The sequence below is a fragment of the Taudactylus pleione genome, unplaced genomic scaffold, assembly GCF_031769625.1.
Source record: "Taudactylus pleione unplaced genomic scaffold, aTauple2 ptg000114l, whole genome shotgun sequence".
Lineage (NCBI taxonomy): Eukaryota > Metazoa > Chordata > Amphibia > Anura > Myobatrachidae > Taudactylus > Taudactylus pleione.
Window position 1 is genome coordinate 14,606,943 of NW_028284516.1, and position 15,002 is coordinate 14,621,944.

General features: G+C 43.2%; 1 protein-coding gene across 4 annotated transcripts in view; it reads left to right on the top strand.

Annotated features, from left to right (window-relative positions):
- PAG1 (phosphoprotein membrane anchor with glycosphingolipid microdomains 1) overlaps window positions 1–15,002 on the top strand; it is a 247,777-nt gene that overhangs the window by 203,105 nt on the left and 29,670 nt on the right. For 3 of the 4 annotated variants that reach the window (XM_088471548.1, XM_088471547.1, XM_088471549.1), the window contains one exon: window positions 11,947–12,143. In XM_088471548.1, the coding sequence (XP_088327674.1) occupies window positions 11,995–12,143 (149 nt within the window). In that variant the 5' untranslated portion in view covers window positions 11,947–11,994. Of the gene's footprint in view, window positions 1–11,216; window positions 11,294–11,946; window positions 12,144–15,002 lie in introns of those variants that run through there. The other variant, XM_088471550.1, reaches the window with a different exon arrangement.

The window sequence follows — 15,002 nt, forward strand, 5'->3', positions numbered from 1 at the left end:
TGGGCAATAAGCGGCCCTGTAGCTGTTGTTGAACTACAAATCCCAGCATGCCTTGCAACAGTTTTTAACATGGCCAAATAGCACAACGGTGGCAAGGCATGCTGGGATGTGTAGTTCTACAGCTGGGGGCCGCTAACTGCCCACTCCTATACCTTAAGGCTGCCAATGGTTGGACATGTGTTGAGATGAAATGTTTGTTCACTAAGCTCCGACATTTCAGGAAGGGAAATTGTATGAGACCGTACAGGGCAAACAAATCATCCCTAACTAGAACTGATGATGTGCTCTATGCATTAACCTCCAACTTTGTGCAGAAATGTCATTTGGGGTTGGAATAAAATGTATTCCTGTCAGTGCGAGACGTGCACACGTGATTTATCTGGCCCACTGAGCAGAGCACACAGAATTATAATGACAAGACAAGCTAATTAGCCAATGTAATTTAATTAATGCCTTTCCTTCCCCTTCTTACGCTACACAATTACAGTTTCTCTTGCATTAATGTAAGGAGGCAAAGGCTTGCCTCCTCCTTGTATATGATTTATCTGCACATTATATGCCACACGGATTTGTCGGTTTTGTAGTCATAAATTGCTTAATACACTCACATTAATGTGGAGGATTAGGCCACTGCTGTATATAGTACATGTGCACGATACCCTCCTTCTTTGTTCACGGAACTTGAATATTATATGATAATGGATGTCTGGGAAGACCCATTTATGAAGCACAGTTTATTATGAGGGATGACAGTGGCATAGCAAATTAGTAGAAAATGGTGATGTACTATCTTTATTTTTGCAGAGAGATTATTGGTACTAGCCTGTGATATAAAAGGATCCTCTATTTTATATTTATCTTTTTTTGTTGTTATTATATTGGGCAAACAAATCTGTTAATATGTTTTTACTTAACATGCGTTTGTTTTAATTTATTTCGTTTATCTGTTGTCTTGTATCAAGTACGTACATTAGTGAGATGCGTGAGTGTAAACCGGATGGGTACAAGATGCCTGTGGTCAGAATCCTGAAGCCGGCATCCTAACAGGTTAAACCTAACCTCCCCTCCTAGTGCCAAATCCTAACCGCCCCCTCCCCACACCCTAAACCTAATTGTCCCCCCCTAGTGCCATATCCTTCTGGCCCCCTCCCACACCTTAAACCTAACTCTCTCCCTTAGTGCCTGACCCTAAGCCCTATCGCTAACCAAGGGCCGTAGAGAGCCCAGCCGGGCCCAGGTAAAGGAGGGGGCGTGGCCTAATTGTGCCGGCATGGCCACACCCCCTTGTCAAAAAATTAAAGAATATATCACTTTTGGGGAGGGGGGCGCTGTAAGCCTCCCAGCTAGGTGCTAAGCAGGGGGGGCGCGATCAGTGTGATTGCTCCCCCCCACAGCCATAGGAGACTGTTCCGGCTGCTACAGCAGCTGCGAGCAGTCTCACTGCAGCCCTGCACAAGCTGTGTGCTGAGCTGCTGTGAGGAGAGGGGGCGTCGCTGGACCCGGGCCCCTCTAGCAAGCCCGGGCCCGGGTAAACTGTACCCGCCCCCGCCCCCCCTCTCAGCGCCCATGTGCTAACCTTCCCCCTAACCCCGCTACTTACCTTCGGGATTCTGGTGGTCGGGATGCCAGCACCGGGATTCTGACAGGCGCCGGGATTCCAGCGCCAGCTTTCTAAGCGCTGGAATCCCCACATTCGGGGTATTGACCGCATCCCAGTGTAAACAGTTTTACATATAGATGTGATTATTGTGCATTACACAAGGGATAAACGTATAACAAATGGGTGGCAAAGAATGAGAGTATGCAAATAAAAAGAGTATGATTATATATATATATATATATATATATATATATATATATATATATATATATATATATATATATATATATATATATATATATATATATATATATATATATGGAAAGGTTTTTTTTTTTAAGTTAATACCACTATAGCAGGCTATAAGAAGCATCTCTAGAATTAAATGTTTCCCTTTCTTTGTGTCTTCATGCTGCTATTTATGATTGATAATTCTGATAATTTTACACACACTCATGAGCTATCACAGTAGGTACATGGCACATGATGTAGTAAACAGAGAGGCTTTGGAACACCCCTTTCAGCTCTACTTACATTGTGACATCCTCCATCTCCCTCTCTGCCTTCATATGACTCTCATTATGTGTTTCCATGTGATGTTCATGGTAATTGGGATCAAGCAAAAATGCACAATGATTGAATTTGCCCCAGTTAATTTTTTTTTTTTTGTGCTCTGTGAATTGAAAGATCCCCCCTTCTCCTCCCTCTGCCATGACATCACAGGCAAAGAACTATGATCCTGCGGCAGCCATACTTGTTTACCCTCCAGAAAGGGATTGAAACGGAAATAATGATCTGTAGAATGATAGTTAAGAACAATGGCCATCAAATAAAAACTTAAAAGGTATTTGACAGACTTGCTATTTAAAGGAATTGTTTATTTAATAAAACAGATAATAAAATAAGTAATGCATTTCTGTTAGTAAATATAACATGTTTTTTGCCAAGGTGAAACCGTGCACCTACCTCCTGGCTAGATTTACTGCTACCTGTAAATAAAGCCCATTGGTTTGTTTTTATAGAACAGTACATGACATATACCGATAAGAGACCCATGTAGTACTCCCTGATCATAATTACATGGAGGCTGAATTCCAGAGGGATCATGTTAGTCTGACTACTTTGCATGCATTTATAAATATACCTGCAACATTGTATGTTATAGTTAATTGTAAATGTGACCTAGAACCCTATCATATAAAGAACAAAATAACCACTGATTTGCATTATGTCACCACTATCAAGATTGCATGGTACATCATTCCATAACACCTGCAGCTAATGGGACGCTATTGGTGTTACATTATTGCATTGTTTATTACAGGCTCCAGGCTGTGCATTGTCATTTCCTAATATTTGTTTATCTATCCACCATTAGTCACAGTGGGGAGCGCCCACTAACACACCTCCATAATATATTAGGGGATATTATGTGGTGTGTGCTCTTGTGGTGCTATAGCAGCAGCCAGTAGAATCTGGAGGGAGAAACCTGATTTTCATTAGCTATAAAGGTTTTTGGAATTGTATTAGTTTCAGTTCATTAGATGGTATAATTACATTGGCTTTGTGGCTGTACTTGAAGAAAACTGCTTGGAAGGAATTCCCTAGGTAAGGCAGATTCGTTTTTACTGGGGAGCTGCTGCCTGCCAAACACACTAATGCAGGATTGTGCACAGCATAACAGTAAATGGAGAGACAGCCATCAAAAGGATGGCTTAAACCAATACTATTATTATTTTCTTAGTTTATATTTATTATATTTTCTTTCATTCGAAATGTGCGTGTTGCTTACATCACCTGAGCCATGTCCCCCTGTAAGTATACAGATCATTGGTGTAGAGTGTAAACCTAAGCCTTTATATAAAGTTCCTCTGCATGATTTTGAGACTTACGCTAATGCAATCGCAGTTGCAATCTCTTACAGACCGCAGTAGCGAAAATATGCTAATGCCTCCAAAAGCTTACCCGAGCGTGGGACGCCCACTGCTGCCTTCTCATATCCTGTCCAACGATGTGTGACAGCGTAAACATCTGTAACATTGACTCAGATCTGGCAGTCACGAAGTTTGTAAGTCAAGTCTGACCTGCCTCATACACTGCGGCTCTCCTGACACGCTGAGGGGTCTCATGCTGAGAAAGAGATGGCAAATGCCTATTTTATGCACGCCCATGAAACGGCGTTTAAATGGTCAGACACGCCTGCAGTTTTCTAACCACCACCACCGTTATCTCCCCCACACGCTGACTACCGGTCACTCACTCACTTTGCCAGTGAATCCTGTGTACTCTCGTAATAGCAAAATAAATATTCGATCTGCACAAATATCTTAGGCAAGTCTCTGAAATAGGCCCACTATCCTTAGAGCTGTGCAACCTGTATGTGGCGCCACTTAGAATTTACCAATGTCTCTAGGGTCATTCTGCTTCCCATATATGGGTTCAGATCCGGGGACCAAGCAGGAATAGATATGTGTATGTATGTATATATATAATATATATATATATATATATATATATATATATATATATATAAATAAATAAAACTAGAGGCTCAGACCATAGGCATGAGCCTATCACGTATATATCGTAAACTTGTAGGGGTATATCTACTAAAGTGAGGGTTTTTAGAAGTGGAGAAATTGCCCATAGCAACCAATCAGTATCTACTTAACATTTATCTAGCACCTTCTAGAAGATAATAGCAAGAATCTGATTGGTTGCTATGGGTAACAACTCCACTACTAAAAACTCGCACATTAGAAAATACTGTATACCCCGTATTGTGCACTACCACCCAATGTTACCCTTTGCTGCACCTGTGTCATACATGCCTACCCTCCCGGTTTTCGCGGGAGACTCCTGATCTTTCGGGTAACCCCCCCGCACCCCCGGAAGGGTAGGCATTTCTCCTGCATTCTGCCCACTTCCTAGTGAAGTGGGCAGAATGAGGAGAATACCCGCGGCGATCGCGGGTCTCCGTGAAGGGGGCGGGGCTTAAGATGTGATTCTGCATGAATCACAGCATTTGGCCCCGCCCCCTATGTAAATTTTAGCCAATAGCGGCAGTTTTTCCACGAGGGGGTGGGGCTTAATGACGCTACTCATTAGGCCCCGTCCCCATCGGCTCCCTGCTGCTTCTCTTACCCGGGCTTCTCTCGGGAAGAGATTATAAAAGGTAGGTAAGTATGACCTGTGTCTGAGTAGCACTGCGCACGCGTCTGAGTAACACTGCGCACGCGTCTGAGTAGCACTGTGCACGCGTCTGAGTAACACTGCGCACGCGTCTGAGTAGCACTGCGCACGCGTCTGAGTAGCACTGCGCATGTGTGAATGTACCTTACATAGTTGCGAGCTGCAGAACATGGCTCTATATGGCGGCCATTCTGAGTGATCGTAGACCCCCTCTAGGAGTGGATATTTGCGTGACCGCGTCCAATGCAGAGTATGTGTACACAGTTGCAGACAGCTGCTTTGGCTCCGGTGGGCGTCTCAGTACAAATCCCAGCCGCTGTTACATTAGCATATTGTCGCACGTCCTCCGCTGCAAAGAACGCAGCTGCGGAAGCAGTAATGTACCACTCTGAGTCCGGTCCTTGGTCACTGAAGCTCTTGCCAAATGCTTTTTTATACATGACCCAATAAATACTTTCTTATTTACCTAACCCATTACCCAGGTCTCTCCTTTTTTTTGTCTGGTATCTGTGTGCAGTGTATTAAAATATTTAGAGCTCTGTGTACCAGATATCAATAAAAAACCACACATATAAGTCAATCAAGTTGTTTCTTCACACATGGCATTAAAGAGCTGTTCATCTGCAGCATGGAGACAGAAGTCACACTGGCCCTATGCGTTTCCTCACTGATGACCCCATCTGAAGGCTGCTAGCCTTTCACTCAGCACTTACAAGTGAATAAAGGGGTCAATGTCCAATCAAAATTTACTTGGTGTTTTGCATTAGCCAATCACAAACCGCTCATAAAATTAATAGGGATCTACTCAGGAAATACACTATATACAGGATTAATATGAAAGTCTATCACTCAGAGGCACATTTCTTTCAAAACAGTATATAACAATTTTCCATGTAATATAAACTTACCACTTCTTCACCTTACAGTGTCAGTGACTTATACAAGCTGCGGTATACTCTGCACTGCTATCAGCTGTGGACAAAACAAACAATAAATGTATGCCCTATCGCAAACTCAACTTTATCTAAAGCTTAAAGCCCTAATTTCAGCAAATCGCCAAACATGAAGACTTCTAGCACCTTTATATAATGATTTTTATCTGTAAATGCACATACAGATGTGTCTACATACACCTATCCTCCGTGCTCTACAAGTGGCTGTGACGCTGTACTGTAGCGTTTCCCATGTGGCACACAGAATATAGGCATACTGGACATCATTGTAATCAGCATGGCCTGACCAGAAGGACTGTTTACTGCGCAAGGAAGTAAGACGTATGTGGACACATCTGTCTGTGCATAAGTCCCAATAGAGAAATGAAGAGACCACCGATGCGAATAAGGAATCGGTATGAGATAGCGGCGCTCGGGATCCCGGCAGTTAGAATCCCGACGCTGGCATCTCGAAAAGGGGGTAACATACTGACACTTGTTTGTCGGTATGCTAACCTTCTCCCTACACTAACCCTAACCCCCCTTTTTGGTGCCTAACCCTAACCCCCCCCCCCCCCAGTGCCTGACTCTAACCTCCCCCTCCCCAGTGCCTAACCATCCCCCCTTAGTGCCTAACCCTCTCCCCACTGTCTAACCCAAACCCCACACCCTAAACCTAACCCCCCCCCCCAACCCTCGGTATCCCATCGGTCGGGATGACTGCACCAGGCTTCTGACCGACGTCGGAATTTCGGCGCCTGTAAAAGGAGTGTCGGCATCCAGACCGCCGGGATGCCAAATGCATACCACTGATAAGGTGCATTTTAAAAGAAAAAAGTCACGCGGAAAGGCGCTCTGTGCTGCAGTGTCACATGGCACTAACGTGTTGTGTAACGTGACTTGTAGCACAGGGAGGATAGATGTATGTACATATATACATAGGTACAGTATGCATCCACGTATATGCATTGTGTGTGCACATATTATATAGACAACATGCAGTTTTGTTCTGTGTGTCCGTCCCCCTATAATACAGCGCCCCTTATAACATGGGCTGTTTTCACGTGGTCGGGCACCATTTCATGTTGTTAAAATAGCTCCCCTCATTAGATGGCCTAGAATAGGCTGCTGCCATATCAATAAAACAATAACTGGGTTTATTGCTGGATGTGCTGCTGTATAATAACCTCAGGCATCACTTTAACACTTCAGCCTATTCGCTTCTGGAATGAAATATTGATTTTATTGCTGCTCTAAGGTATAAATTACTGGACTATCTGCTGGATGTTGATGCTGTGTAATTCAGTCTGGAGAGAGAGAGCCGAGCACACTGCAATGTGCGGTAACACAAGACTCTTCACACTGTCACATCCTCTGTGAGAGCCGTCCTGCCTCTGTATATCTCTCATGATTATGGCATACGGTTGTCACTTCTAGTTTACAGAATGGGACTAAAACAGCTGTTTAGCTTTTAAGATTGTTTTTTTCTCCTTCTAAAATTGATATATCCAGCCATTCATCAACCATCTTATCAATGAGAACATGTCCTCCTGCAATTAGTGTACACACAGAGTTTGCCATATGTATAATTATGATTTATTTTTACTTTATTTTTCTATAAATGTTCATGAAGGCATATGGATATTCTGCACATAATTATATTCCTAAAAGAACATTTATCATTTATTTCAGGCAGGTATCTTGGGTTTGGGAACACACATTATATGTGTTTCCTCTCTAGATTTCCACGTGCAAGGCAGATTCAAGTGGGTGGGGCAGTAGCTAAACCATAGACCAGGCCTGGCCAAGCTGTGGCTTTCCAGGTGTTGTAAAACTACAAGTCCCAGCATGCTTTACCAGCTGATAAGTGGGAGGGTAATCTGGGTAGTTGTAGTTTAACAACCGGTGGAGAGCCACAAGTTGGCCAGGCCTGCCAATCAGAGCATTCAAACTAGAAGTCACTAGCCGACAATGTTTGAGTGTGATTCAACTAAGGGGCTCTTCTAGAGGAGGATACATATCTGCTCAGAACTTATCCACGTAGTAAGCCACAATTCTGTGCATATTGGCCATGGGGAGCAGCTCAAGCATTTGTGCCAGGTAACGTGTAACTAGTGTGTGTGCTTACGCCACGTGGTTGGATAGAGAGAGGTGGCTGACTTGTTAGTAGTAAATGCTAAAATTGCTTTACCCTATATGTTACATGTACACAATATAACGCAAGGAAGTTTTATACACACAACACAGAATAGTGTCTTCACTATTTTTCAATGCAAAAGTCAAATATAATGAAATACAAATTAAATAGAAACAAATGTTTAAATGTTTCTCATTCTTTCCTGGAATGGGCCAAATGGAAATGTCAATTAAGTAATTTATATTGATGGCCCTGACTTCATATAACATAACATAACCATAGTATAGAAATATACATATTTATAACACACAGAGAAAACAGCCCCCACATGCCATCTCTGATCATGACCCCACAGTGCCACCCTGTGGCCATGTTATTCTAAATCATGTTAGAATGTGCACTCAGTATTACTATGCAATCATTTAAATTTGCAAAATAAATAGTTACAAAGACTTATGGTGCATACACACGGTCAGATTAGGTAGGACGATATTAATGATAACGATATCGTTTATAGTTATATTGTTAGTATCGTCCATTTTTTGGCCCTTTTCAACCCCCAAATGATGTACGATGTGCGGGCACGGATGGTCGATAACGATAACTACCATCGCCCGTGCATGCAGTCCAATCTGGTCGATATCGACCAGGTTACTATAGGGACCCGCGATCGTTTAGTCGTTTGGGGGTTGGTGGTGTGCTGGATGTTCGATATCGATCATCCAGCACATGCAGGACGATCAGACAACAATATCGTTGTCTGATCTGACCGTGTGTACGCACCATTAGACTATTTTAAATGGACATTGCAAGAGGCAATTAGTGAGCTATTACTTAGTAACTAGTGTATGCAAGCTACATTAATGATGTATTGGTGTGAATGAGCCCTCACATTCCTCCTATACAAATTCTTAAAAATTACCTGGGGAGCCCCATTTAGCATTGAAACATAGGGCATAATTCAGACTCGCTCACGAGCGCTGGCAAGCGGGTCGATGTTGGCCCAGTGCGCATGTGCACGACAGACCCGACTCTGTCGTGCGCATGCGCGTGACCCGGATAGCGACGGGCAAGCTATCGCTATGGGTCTTGTACCAAAGGGGGCGTGCTGTCGATGGTGAGTGACAGCACACCCCCTTTGGTGGGCGTGTCGGGGGCGTGGCTGCCCAGACGGAGGCGTTCCCATTGGGAGTGGGAGTGCCTTCGGCTCTGATAGAGCTGAAAGCACTCCAGGGCTTGTGGCAATGAGACCCTACCACAAGGGTCTCGTCGTAAGCCCGATGGTCGCGATGGTCTTATCGCGACCATCCTCCTGGCTGCTCACCCACAGCTATACGAGTGGCCAGGAGGCCGCTCTAAAAATTAAGGACGGCCCTGATTCAGAGCGAGCGCTCTATCAGAGCGTCCGGCTCTGAATCAGGGCCATAATCCCTTTAGCACTCACTAAAGGTGTTTTTTTTCTCCTTTCAGTAATTAACAAACAGCGGTAATCTAAGATTACCACTGTTTGTCACTATAACGCTTGTGCCACCTGTAGATGGCGATTGTTATACGGTCCCCATTGCCAGCAATGGGGACCCAACAACAGCCTTTCCGGGTTCAGCGGAGCCTTCCAGGCATTTCTGGGTCCCCACCAGCATAAAGTGTAACACATATTGTGCAGACTGGCCCTCACACATGACATGGCAGCCCGTCACTGACAGCGATAGAATCACAGCAACAGCTTGGAGGATGCTGGCGAGGAGCGGGGCGTCGCTGGAGAAGGGAGCAATGTTCAATACCAATGGCACATTCGAAAGTATCACTGCAATACTAAACAAAATATACCACTGGTAATAAGGATGGTTATTAAATGGGGCCCTAAGTCTTATTGCCATTGCAATTTTGGTAAGATGTGACGAAGGCTTAAGCTGGGTACACACCTAGCAGATATATATGCAGATAATGGTTGTTCATACACACTCAACAACCATCATCTTCCATTGGCCGCGGCTCCTGCTGGCCGGGGGTCGCGCCGCGACCACTTCCCTGCGGCTGCCGCTGCAAGTGTACAGGTGGTCAGCTGGGTAGACACAGCACGATGAACATATATCTACATATGTCTGCCATCAACTGTGCAGCACAGCCAACGTGATATGTCTGTGAATGACGTTGTTCACAGACCTATCGCTGGTACACACTGGCCGACGGGCACACCATATATTGGCCAGTATGTACCCAGCATTAATGAGGCTTCTAGTGGTTATGGCAGGGCCGGATTAAGCGGAGGGCTACAGGGCCCCCACACACAGAGGGCCCCCATACTAGAGCACACATGGATGGTTTCTGTGTACCTAGAAACCCCTCCCTGACTGTCCAATTCCCCCCTTCACTGGCTGTAATAAGGGTGGAGCCAATATGGCAAGCCCCGCCCCGTATCACCATCGAATAGCGGCATTACAACTCAAGGGGATGGGGCTTCATAGGCAAACGCAGGGGGGGTTTAAACAAAAACCTCTTAATGAGAAGGTGTGTCCAAACTTTTGACTGGTACTGTATATATGTGTATGTACTATTGTATATACAGTTAGTGTGTGTGTGTGTGTATACTGTGTATGTATATGTGTTAGTGTGTTTGTATGTATTTGTGTGTATACTTTATATGTGTGTGTTAGTATGTCCTACCCTCCAACATGACCCGTTCCATTAGGTACAAAACACTCTGCTCCTGGACTTCCCACTTAATGTATGATTGCAGTCACCTGTGTTGAACTAGGTAATTGATGAGATGGGTGTTTCAGCACAGGTGTCTGCAATCATACATTAAGAGGGAAGTCCAGGAGCAGAGCATTTTGTACCTAATGGAATGGGTCATGTTGGAGGGTCTGGTATGTTTTATATTATATATCTATATAAAATATATTTTATATATATATATATATATATATATAAAATATATATATATATGTGTGTGTTTAACACACACGTAGGAAGGGGGGGTAAGCTCCGTGTGGCTTGGTGCGGGCCCCCACAACTTAGCTGCCCCAGGGCCCCCACAAGCCTTAAATTGGCCACACATCTAAAGATTATCTGTCCAATCAGCCAACTAGTTGATTGGTTGGAATGAAAATCTGGTAACATATGGGAGTAAATGATGATCAGCAATTTGCTCCTGAATGGCAGAAAACAGATGAAAATGGTCGGTCAGACAAGTTTGTTCAAACTACAGTTTTTAGTCCATTTTCTGGCGTTTGGGAGCAAATTGCTGATTGTCATTTGCTTTCATACCTTACCAGGTTTTCATTCCAACCAATCAACTAGTTGGCTGGTTGGACAGATGATCTTTAGATGTGTGGCCAGCTTTAATCCTGCCCTGAGTTAAGGAGGGATGGGATGCTTTGGTTTCAAATTAATAGCACTTCATGAGTATGTAATTGTTTAGTCATAAACATAGTAAGTGCACAAATAGTACAAGGAATGCAATAACGAGATTGGTTCATTATATAGTGACTTAACTAGTTCTCAGTGGTTGAAGTGTACAGTGTCTTGTCAGTCAAGTACTTGAGCAGCTCTTTAGTGACAGAGCAGTGCCGCCCCCTTGTGGTCATTTGTGTTACATCAGGAGGGCGAGCTGAAATTAAATCTATATAATAATGAGTTTCATTAACAGCACACACACACAATCAAAATGTTAGCCTTTATCCTGCACTGGCTATATATACAGTATCTATTACACTTTTGACAACATATTTTTGTTGTAAATATTCTTATACCTGCGATTTGGAGTTTCCTGCTAATTTTTTACTGAAATTTGCACCTGGTCACCTGACCAGCTGAATTGTGGATACACAGCTCGGGGCTTGATTGATCTCAGTGTATTCTGACAGCAGCCTGGGCAACTTTGAATTTAGCCACAGCTCTGCTAGATTTGAGGAAGGGAATTTTTAATTAGGAATTCATTTTGAATGGGAATCTCCTAAAGTTGCCAAAGCTCTATATTCACAGAATGAAGTGCATGAAAAAGCTGTGCAAGGTTTTGATTTGTTACAGGAATGTATCTTGCCACGTACCCATAGTTTCATGTAGTACAATTTTGTGTTTTGCAGGAAGTAATCTCTCATACAAATGAGGCCGCACTCACCTAGTTGCTGAGAATGGCTCCAGTCTTACAGGATATCGCAGGAGCCCAAAGCTGGGGCCTCAGCAGTGAACAAACGCTGGTCATAGCATGGGGTGGCCTAGCTGCCGTGTCCACCTTCCTCTTTATTACAATCCTCATCTTCCTCTGCTCCAGCTGTGACAGGTAAGATCATCTCATACTTGCCGATCTTAGTAAACTCCTCTCCAGGAGATGCCCGAAGAAGAGATGTTACTAACCACTTCATGGGGCGGGGCCTGGCTCTAGACATCGTCAGGCCCTGTCTCTGCAAATTGGCGCCATTCACACCATTTTAGCCCTGCTCCTCCATATGGACTTGCAAGTTCCCCATATAATCTCCCCATCCCGCCCTCTTCATTAGGAAGTGGGAGGGATGTGGGTGATCCGCCTACTCTGCCAGGAGCCTCATGCAACATGCGGGAGAGTAGGCAAGTATGGTACATCTCCAATGGGGGGTTGACTGGACATGCACCAGAGCTGCAGTGCGGAAATGTGCTGCGATGCAGGATAGGAGAAGCCGCAGCCTGATTTACGAGATGCGGCCCTTTTGGGGGCTGGTATGGGATGGTTATTATTAGCATATCTGAATCAGGTCCTACATGCAAAAGCAGCCAGTATTTATTCTGCATGGCAATACAATAACTATGTGCACCACTTGCATTGTAAGATGGGTTGTACCAGATACAAAGTGACTTTATTTTTTGCTTTTCGCCCAACTCAGAATCGGCACCATTGTTGGTTAAATTGCCCATATACCCCGAGCATTGTTGCAAGCATTTTAGTACATTTAATTTGCATGCATTTCCCAAATACCATCACATTCACTTGTGAATACTGTTCCACCGGTGAGTGTACTGGAGAAAACCTAAAAGACCTGCAACCTCTAACCCACCAATATAAACTCTAATATAAATGTGTGTTTTGATGCACCTGCAACGCCGATGACTGTGATAGTTTACCAGAATAATAATGATGTGCATGAAACCACACTGAGAAGGGAATAAACTCTTATTACACAAACATTTTAACAACCTTCTTCTTGATACTACTGTAATCCGTATAGTTATTCTTATTGTGCATGCAGTAACATTAAATACATACACAAATGTTCAAATTGGAACTCTTGGTTACGTAATTTATTTAGAATGGCATAAATGTCCCAATATTAGCAGTTTGTCTGATAAAGTGGACCCGTATTAACAACCATATGAATATAAGGGTGATGTATTTGTGCTAATAAATGATGATTATTGATCAGTAGATTGTGCATGTGATCTATGAGCACACATACATCACCCATGTACACATACATCACCCTTGTACACATACATCACCCATATACACATACATCACACATATACACACACACATCACCCATGTACACATACATCACCCATATACACATGTACACACATCACCCATGTACACATACATAATCCATATACACATGTACACATATACACATACATCACCCATGTACACATACATCACACATATACACATACATCACCCACATACACATACATCACACATATACACACACATCACCCATGTACCCTTACATCACCCATATACACATGTACACATATACACACACATCACCCATGTACACACACATCACCCATATACACATGTACACACATCACCCATGTACACACACTTAACCCATGTACACATACATCACCCATATACACATGTACACATATACACACATCACCCATGTACACATACATCATCCATATACACATGTACACATGTACACATACATCACCCATGTACACATACATCACCCATGTACACATACATCACCCATGTACACATACATCACCCATGTACACATACATCATCCATATACACATGTACACATGTACACATACATCACCCATGTACACATACATCACCCATGTACACATACATCACACATATACACATACATCACCCACATACACATACATCACACACATCACCCATGTACCCTTACATCACCCATATACACATGTACACATATACACACACATCACCCATGTACACACACATCACACATATACACACACATCACCCATGTACACATACATCACCCATATACACATATACACACATCACCCATGTACACATACATCATCCATATACACATGTACACATATACACATACATCACCCATGTACACATACATCACCCATGTACACATACATCACCCATGTACACATACATCACCCATGTACACATACATCACACATATACACATACATCACACATATACACACACATCACCCATGTACCCTTACATCACCCATATACACATGTACACATATACACACACATCACCCATGTACACACACATCACCCATATACACATATACACACACATCACACATATACACACACATCACCCATGTACACATACATCACCCATATACACATGTACACATATACACACATCACCCATGTACACATACATCATCCATATACACATGTACACATATACACATACATCACCCATGTACACATACATCACCCATGTACACATACATCACACATATACACATACATCACCCACATACACATACATCACACATATACACACACATCACCCATGTACCCTTACATCACCCATATACACATGTACACATATACACACACATCACCCATGTACACACACATCACCCATATACACATGTACACACATCACCCATGTACACACACTTCACCCATGTACACATACATCACCCATGTACACATATCACCCATATACACATGTACACATATACACACATCACCCATGTACACATACATCATCCATATACACATGTACACATATACACATACATCACCCATGTACACATACATCACCCATGTACACATACATCACCCATGTACACATACATCACACATATACACATACATCACACATATACACACACATCACCCATGTACCCTTACATCACCCATATACACATGTACACATATACACACACATCACCCATGTACACACACATCACCCAT